General features: G+C 45.3%; 1 protein-coding gene across 1 annotated transcript; it reads right to left on the bottom strand.

The window, feature by feature from the left end:
• Window positions 1-1,045: 1,045 nt before the first annotated feature.
• On the bottom strand, window positions 1,046-3,015 carry LOC119274265 (UPF0481 protein At3g47200-like). The gene is made up of 3 exons (XM_037554935.1): window positions 2,752-3,015; window positions 1,918-2,674; window positions 1,046-1,740 (listed from the first exon to the last, which is right to left on the bottom strand). Exons 1-3 carry the CDS (start codon window positions 2,825-2,827, stop codon window positions 1,155-1,157), a joined length of 1,419 nt encoding a protein of 472 aa, XP_037410832.1. The 5' UTR covers window positions 2,828-3,015; the 3' UTR covers window positions 1,046-1,154.
• Between the last annotated feature and the right edge of the window lie 4,943 nt (window positions 3,016-7,958).

Genomic DNA, 7,958 nt, shown 5'->3' with positions numbered 1-7,958 from the left:
TAGTGAAGAATTTTTTTTATAAAGAGATTTAGATTGGAAAAATAGACATGTTTTCCACTGTCTTTTCTCTTTGGCCCCCCAATCTTCTTGGTCTAGCACCGCCACTGTTCACTAGACTGTAAAATTCTCCATATATCCAAAAGAGGGGAGTTGTAGGTTGTGCAAGTAGATGCGGAAAGGGACATGGGTGGCACTATGCAGTGCATGTTGGGTCGGCCTCGCACCAACTACCTTCTTGGATGACATTGGACGAAAATGCAATTAATTCCCGGGCCATTCGCTGTGAGCCCAGAAGACCGATAGGGCGATGGGATAGGTAAGTTATGGCATGTACGTAAATATCCTTACTTAAATAAAGTAGTTTATTAAACAGGATAATTTTGTCCATGGGTGCAAATAAATTGGTTAGCTTCCGTTGGATTTGTCTGCCGGTTTTGCAACTACAATGCCCATGCTCGCGGTTAGTGTACGTACTAGATTAATTAATCTTCTAGTTTTGGGTATTGATGGACGTCGTTCACCACTTAAGCATGATGAGGCCGGTTTTGAGGCAGGTAGCATGCACCATTCTGCATGAACATATAAGTGAACATCACAGTGGTGTACCAGCATATCATCTGAGGACCATAATTTAGTGCTGAAATAATTGAACATATATTTATCATGAGCCAAGCTAGCTGAAATTCAGATGGAGGGAGGCAAAAGCAGGATGCTATTCTTGGGAGACTTCATACCGGTCGTAATGGTAGTATCATAAACGGTATCATGCATGTCAACTAGACTTTTTGAATGATGTGACACACAATTAAATGAGGAAAGAGAGGATGTGGTATCATATCATGATACCGTATCATATTAAATGCTGTACTACTTTGTGTCATGCATGACAATTAATAAGGCAGCCTAATATACTAACTTATACTCCCTCCGTTCCTAAATACTTGTCTTTCTAGGCATTTCAACAAGTGACTACATACGGAGCAAAATGAGTGAATCTACACTCTAAAATATGTCTACGTACATCCGTATATAGTAGTCATTTGAAATGTCTAGAAAGACAAATATTTAGGAACAGAGGGAGTAATACTATGCATTATAGTATAGAATACTCCCCATTACAACAAGCATGCATGCATGCATCCATGGACTAGTATCTAGCGCTGGGCATATTCGAGGACAGCAATGATGGTCTGAATGATGGTGCCCAGCACGGCCATGGCGCCGAAGAGCCACGCGACGGCGAGCCAGGGGTTGGCAAGGCGGTGCCTGAGGACCCAGGCGCCCCACCGGTTGAGCCGGGACCGGCAGTGCTCCCCCAGCTTCACCCCGACGGCGTTGAGATAGTGCTCGCTGGACGGGTCGAAGACGAGCCCCTCCGCCAGGCGACGGAACAGGTCGCACACCTCGGCGTCGTTGCCCAGGTGGTGCTCGATGACCCCGCGCCGCGACAGCAGGGCCACGTCCTCGGGGCTGCCCAGGAGCTGCGACATGAACACCACGTACGCCGTCACGTAGCCGCTCGTCGCCGTCCGGATGTAGCTCTGCTCGTACGCGAGGACGTTGCGGAGGATGTAGTTGGTATTCTCGTCGAACCTGTGGCGAGCCATCCTCAGCACCCCGTTCAGAAAGCTCACGTCCAGCAAGGGGGCTTGTTCATTGTGAAGCCGCCTGAACTTGACGCCGGCTTCGTAATACTCGGTGGCACGTCGGAATCTTCCTCCATAGTCGCCGCATGGGCCTCTGCAGCATGCAGCAGGTTACCGGAGTTTATGCAGATTTCAACAAGTGACTACATACGGAGCAAAATGAGTGAATCTATACTCTAAAATATGTCTATATACATCTGTATGTGGTAGTCCATTTAAAATCTTTAAAAAGATAAATATTTAGGAACCGAGGGAGTAGTACTCTACTCACAGCGACTCCTGGAGGTTGCTTGGCTTGAGGTAAATATGGCAGAGATGCACCAAATGCTGGAACTCTGGCGGTGGAGGATTTGAGGCCGGCCAGAGGCCACCCATGATATTGCTGATGGTTCCCCACGCTAGCTTCACAATGGGGCCACTTCCGGCATCGGCATGAAGCAAGGCGTACATCTTCCGGACGACGAAGAACGGTATCTGGTTCTCCAGCATCATCAAGTCATGTTGGAGACTGGTCACATGACCTGTCTTGGGTGTTGGGCCGCCAGCAGCGTCGCCTCCGCCTGTTTTTTCCGTTGGCTCATCGCCATTGGAGACGCCGAGAAAGCCGAGCAATGTGATGAGCTGGAAGCCGTCGAACAAAAGCATCATGCAGAAGGCGTCCCATCCCATGGCGACGTCGCCGTCGTAGCAGCTCCTGGCCTCCGACTCCATGGACGCGATGGCCTCGATGAATTCCGCCACCGGCCGCCCACCGCCGGCCATTTCCATGGCCAAGGCCATGTTCGGTGGCTTGCCCGCTTGGCTGCGCCTCATGTCTTCCGTGGCAGAGTCGGAGTCGCCGCGGTGGTATGGTCCGAGGGGCATGAACGTCGGCTGGTACGCGCCCTTGTCGGCGGCGAGGAGTAGCTCCGGAACACGGTAGATCGTCTGTGGTGCCGGTGGGAGAGGTAGGGCGGCAGCACGCATTTCGGTGACAATGATTTCCGAGAGTCGGAGGATGCGGGCGTCGTCGCTGCCGTCCCTTGGTCCTGCTTATTACGTTTGGATATCAGTATATGCCGTTCCAGCAATTAAGAAAAAAAATTCAAGCTCTCGATCGGCTCACCGTTATTGGAGAAAGATGAAGTGGCGTCCACGGAGGGTGGTACTAACTGTGCGAGCTCAGTTCCCTTCTCCGGCATCGGACTCGGTCGATGAAGAACCCAAAGATTGAAACCCCTCCAAAATTTACCTCTCACCGCAGGTGTTGATGTTGGGGAGCAACAGCCGCGGCTTCCACCTAGATTCCGCTGCCCGTTCCCCCCCTTTTGCCGCGGTGCTACACATCCATGAAAAGAAGATTACGGTGGCCATGTAACCATGCTACCCTGGTGCGGCAATAAATAATCAAATCAGATCTCGCTTGAAACTATATATACGTGTGTGTTTTAATCTCCGTGCTCCTCAGCATGTTATGCCTGTAACCATCGTGCTTATCGGTCCTATGTTAAACCATTTGCCCCCCTTCTTGTAATTTATGCTGTTCTATCACCTCCCTTCATGTAATGTCATGTATGTTATCCACTTGAATAAATCGCGCCAGAGCATCATAGATTCTGTGATACCTCAAGAATGAAAGTTTTATTTTATACTACAGAACAATGACATTCTGAACGGGAGAAAATGTTAGTAGTAAGCGATGCACCCACCCTCGTCAAGCTGGACTCAAAATGCTACGTTCCACCACAAGTTCGAGCAAATAGCAGCTGCAAGACTGGCTACGTATCTTCAAAATGACAAGCCCGCAACAACAAATAATCATAGATTGCAGCTCTGAAAGACTCATCATAGACCTCGCCATGTCCAACGAGTTTTGATTACGCCGCTCGGACACACCATGTTATTTGGCGTGTCTCACAGGATGTAAGCTATGGAACAATTCTATAATTCTTCATATGACCTCCAAACTCATTCATCAAATATACACACCCACGATTGGATCACAAAATTTTTATTTCTTCTCAAGAAAACATTCCTAGCCAGTTCTCGTCCTTGGAAATACGTATTAGAGGCAATAAACAAGTTGTATTACTCTATTTCCTTCATTTTAATGACTACGTTTCTATGCTATGTTATAATTTTAATATGTTCTGAATGAGATGTTTTAGAGGAAAACCAAATAACATGTGTGGAATAATAAAAACTAAACCTAGATCCCTAGTCAGTTATCTAGGTTGGTTTATTAATTATAGATGATCTTGTTTTCATGATTTAGAGGGTTTGATCGATCGAGCAGCTGAACCCCGTAGATGTAACTGGACTCACAGGAACTATAGTGGTTCTCAGACGATATATTGTTATTATACAATGGTGATATTGTGATCTACACCGAAGTAATGCAACGTATGTTATCCAATTGAATAAATCATGCCACGGCGTCACCATAGATTTTGTGATACATGAAGAAAAAAAGTTTTCCATTATAGTATAGAACAATGATATTCTGAATGGGAGAAGATATTGGTTTAAGTGATACACCCACCCTCGTGAAGTTGAACTCAAAATGCTAAGTTCCACCACAAGTTCGAGAAGGTAGCAGCTGCAAGACTGGCTTGATATCTTCAAAATAACAACCCCAAAAAGAGAATGACAGTTCTGAAAGACTCGTCACAGACCTCACCCTGTCCAGTAAGATTCTTACGCCACTCGAACACACCATGTTATTTGGGGCGCCTCACACGATGTAAGCTACAGAACCATTCCGCAATCTTCAGATGACCTCCAAACTCATTCGTCAGATATTCACACCCACGGTCGGATCAAAATTTAATTTTCTTGTCACGAAAACATCCCTAGCCAGTTCTCGTTGATGGAAATATGAGTTAGAAGCAATAAATAAATTGTATTATTCTATTTCCTGTATGTTAATGATTACATTTTTATGCCATGTTATAATTTTAAGATGTTCTGAATGGGATGTTTCGGAGGAAGACCAAATAACTTTTTCACCAGAGTCCATTCAAACACACGTGCTAGGTCCACGAGTTTTCCGGAGGACGCCATGTTGGGGAACGTAGTAATTTCAAAAAAATTCCTACGCACACGCAAGATCATGGTGATGCATAGCAACGAGAGGGGGGAGTGTTGTCCACGTACCCTCGTAGACCGTAAGCGGAAGCGTTATCACAACGCGGTTGATGTAGTCGTACGTCTTCACGACTCGACCGATCCAAGTACCGAACGTACGGCACCTCCGTGTTCAGCACACGTTCAGCTCGATGACGTTCCCCGGGCTCCAATCCAGCAAAGCGTCGGGGATGAGTTCCGTCAGCACGACGGCGTGGTGACGATAATGATGTTCTACCGGCGCAGGGCTTCGCCTAAACTCCGCGATGATATGACCGAGGTGGAATATGGTGGAGGGGGGCACCGCACACGGCTAAGGAACGATCCGTAGATCAACTTGTATGTCTATGGGGTGCCCCCTGCCCCCGTATATAAAGGAGGGAGGGAGGAGGTGCGGCCGGCCAGGAGGGGCGCGCCAGGAGGAGTCCTCCTCCCACCGGGAGTAGGACTCCTCCCCTTCCTTGTTGGAGTAGGAGAGAAGGAAAGAGGGGGAGAGGAGGAAGGAAAAGGGGGCTGCACCCCTTGTCCAATTCGGACCAGAGGGGGGCTGCGCACCTCCTTCCTTTCGGCCTCTCTCCTCTATTCCCGTATGGCCCAATAAGGCCCATATACTCCCCGGCGAATTCCCGTAACTCTCCGGTACTCCGAAAAATACCTGAATCACTCGGAGCCTTTCCGAACTCCGAATATAGTCGTCCAATATATCGATCTTTACGTCTCGACCATTTCGAGACTCCTCGTCATGTCCCCGATCTCATCCGGGACTCCGAACTCCTTCGATACATCAAAACTCATAAACTCATAATATAACTGTCATCGAAACCTTAAGCGTGCGGACCCTACGGGTTTGAGAACTATGTAGACATGACCTAGAACTGTTTCCGGTCAATAACCAATAGTGGAACCTGGATGTTCATATTGGCTCCTACATATTCTACGAAGATCTTTATCGGTCAAACCGCATAACAACATACGTTGTTCCCTTTGTCATCGGTATGTTACTTGCCCGAGATTCGATCGTCGACGGTATCCAATACCTAGTTCAATCTCGTTACCGGCAAGTCTCTTTACTCGTTTCATAATACATCATCCCACAACTAACTCATTAGTTGCGATGCTTACAAGGCTTTAAGTGATGTGTATTACCGAGAGGGCCCAGAGATACCTCTCCGACAATCGGAGTGACAAAACCTAATCTCGAAATACGCCAACCCAACATGTACCTTCGGAGACACCTGTAGAGCACCTTTATAATTACCCAGTTACGTTGTGACGTTTGGTAGCACACAAAGTGTTCCTCTGGTAAACGGGAGTTGCATAATCTCATAGTCACAGGAACATTTATAAGTCATGAAGAAAGCAGTAGCAACATACTAAACGATCGTGTGCTAAGCTAACGGAATGGGTCAAGTCAATCATATCATTCTCCTAATGATGTGATCCCGTTAATCAAATGACAACTCTTTTGTCCATGGCTAGGAAACTTAACCATCTTTGATTCACGAGCTAGTCAAGTAGAGGCATGCTAGTGACACTATGTTTGTCTATGTATTCACACATGTATTATGTTTCCGGTTAATATAATTCTAGCATGAATAATAAACATTTATCATGAAATAAGGAAATAAATAAAAACTTTATTATTGCCTCTAGGGCATATTTCCTTCAGTCTCCCACTTGCACTAGAGTCAATAATCTAGTTCACATCACCATGTGATTTAACACCAATATTCACATCTGTATGTGATTAATACCCATAGTTCACATCGTCATGTGATCAACGCCCAAAGGGTTTACTAGAGTCAATAATCTAGTTCACATGGCTATGTGATTAACACCCAAAGAGTACTAAGGTATGATCATGTTTTGCTCATGAGAGAAGTTTAGTCAACGGGTCTGTCACATTCAGAGCCGTATGTATTTTGCAAATATTCTATGTCCACAATGCTCTGCACGGAGCTACTCTAGCTAATTGCTACCACTTTTAATATGTATCCAGATTGAGACTTAGAGTCATCTGGATTGGTGTAAAAGCTTGCATCGTTGTAACTTTTTACAACTGACTCTTTTATCACCTCCATAATCGAGAAACATCTCCTTAGTCCTCACTAAGGATATTCTTGACCGCTGTTCTAGTGATCTACTTTTAGATCAAAATTGTATTCCTTTGTCAAACTCAGAGCAAGGTATACAATAGGTCTAGTACACAACATAGCATACTTTATAGAACCTATGACTGAGGCATAGGGAATGACTGTTCATTCTTTTCTATTTTCTGCCATGGTCGGGTTTTGAGTCTTACTCAACTTCACACCTTGCAACATAGGCAAGAACTCTTTCTTTGACTGTTTCATTTTGAACTACTTCAAAATCTTGTCAAGGTATGTACTCATTGAAAAATCTTATCAAGCGTCTTGATCTATCTCTATAGATCTTGATGCTCAATGTGTAAGCAACTTCACCAAGGTCTTTCTTTGAAAAACTCCTTTCAAACACTCCTTTATGCTTTCCAGAAAAATTCTACATTATTTCCAATCAACAATATGCCATTCACATATACTTATCAGAAATGTTGTAGTGCTCCAACTCACTTTCTTGTAAATACAGGCTTCACCGCAAGTCTGTATTAAAACTATATGCTTTGATCAACTTATCAAAGCGTATATTCCAACTCCGAGATGCTTGCACCAGTCCATTGATGGATCGCTGGAGCTTGCACATTTTGTTAGAACCTTTCGGATCGACAAAACCTTCTGGTTGCATCATATACAACTCTTCTTTTAAGAAAACCATTAAGGAATCCAGTTTTGACATCCATTTGCCAGATTTCATAAAATGTGGCAAATGCTAACTTGATTCGGACAGACTTTAAGCCTCGCTGCAGTTGAGAAAATCTCATTGTAGTCAACACCTTGAACTTGTCAAAAACCTTTTGCGACAAGTCGAGCTTTGTAGATAGTAACACTACTATCAACGTCCGTCTTCCTCTTGAAGATCCATTTATACAATATGGCTTGCCGATCATCGGGCAACTCCACCAAGGTCCACACTTTGTTCTCATACATGGATCCCATCTCAGATTTCATGGCCTCAAGCCATTTCACGGAATCTGGGCTCATCATCGCTTCCTCATAGTTCGTAGGTTCATCATGGTCTAGTAACATGACTTCCAGAATAGGATTACCGTACCACTCTGGTGCGGATCTT

Source organism: Triticum dicoccoides, chromosome 3B (genome assembly GCF_002162155.2).
Source record: "Triticum dicoccoides isolate Atlit2015 ecotype Zavitan chromosome 3B, WEW_v2.0, whole genome shotgun sequence".
NCBI classification, from domain to species: domain Eukaryota; kingdom Viridiplantae; phylum Streptophyta; class Magnoliopsida; order Poales; family Poaceae; genus Triticum; species Triticum dicoccoides.
The sequence above is the reverse complement of the archived record's forward strand: the minus strand, read 5'-3'. Positions and strand labels throughout refer to the sequence as shown.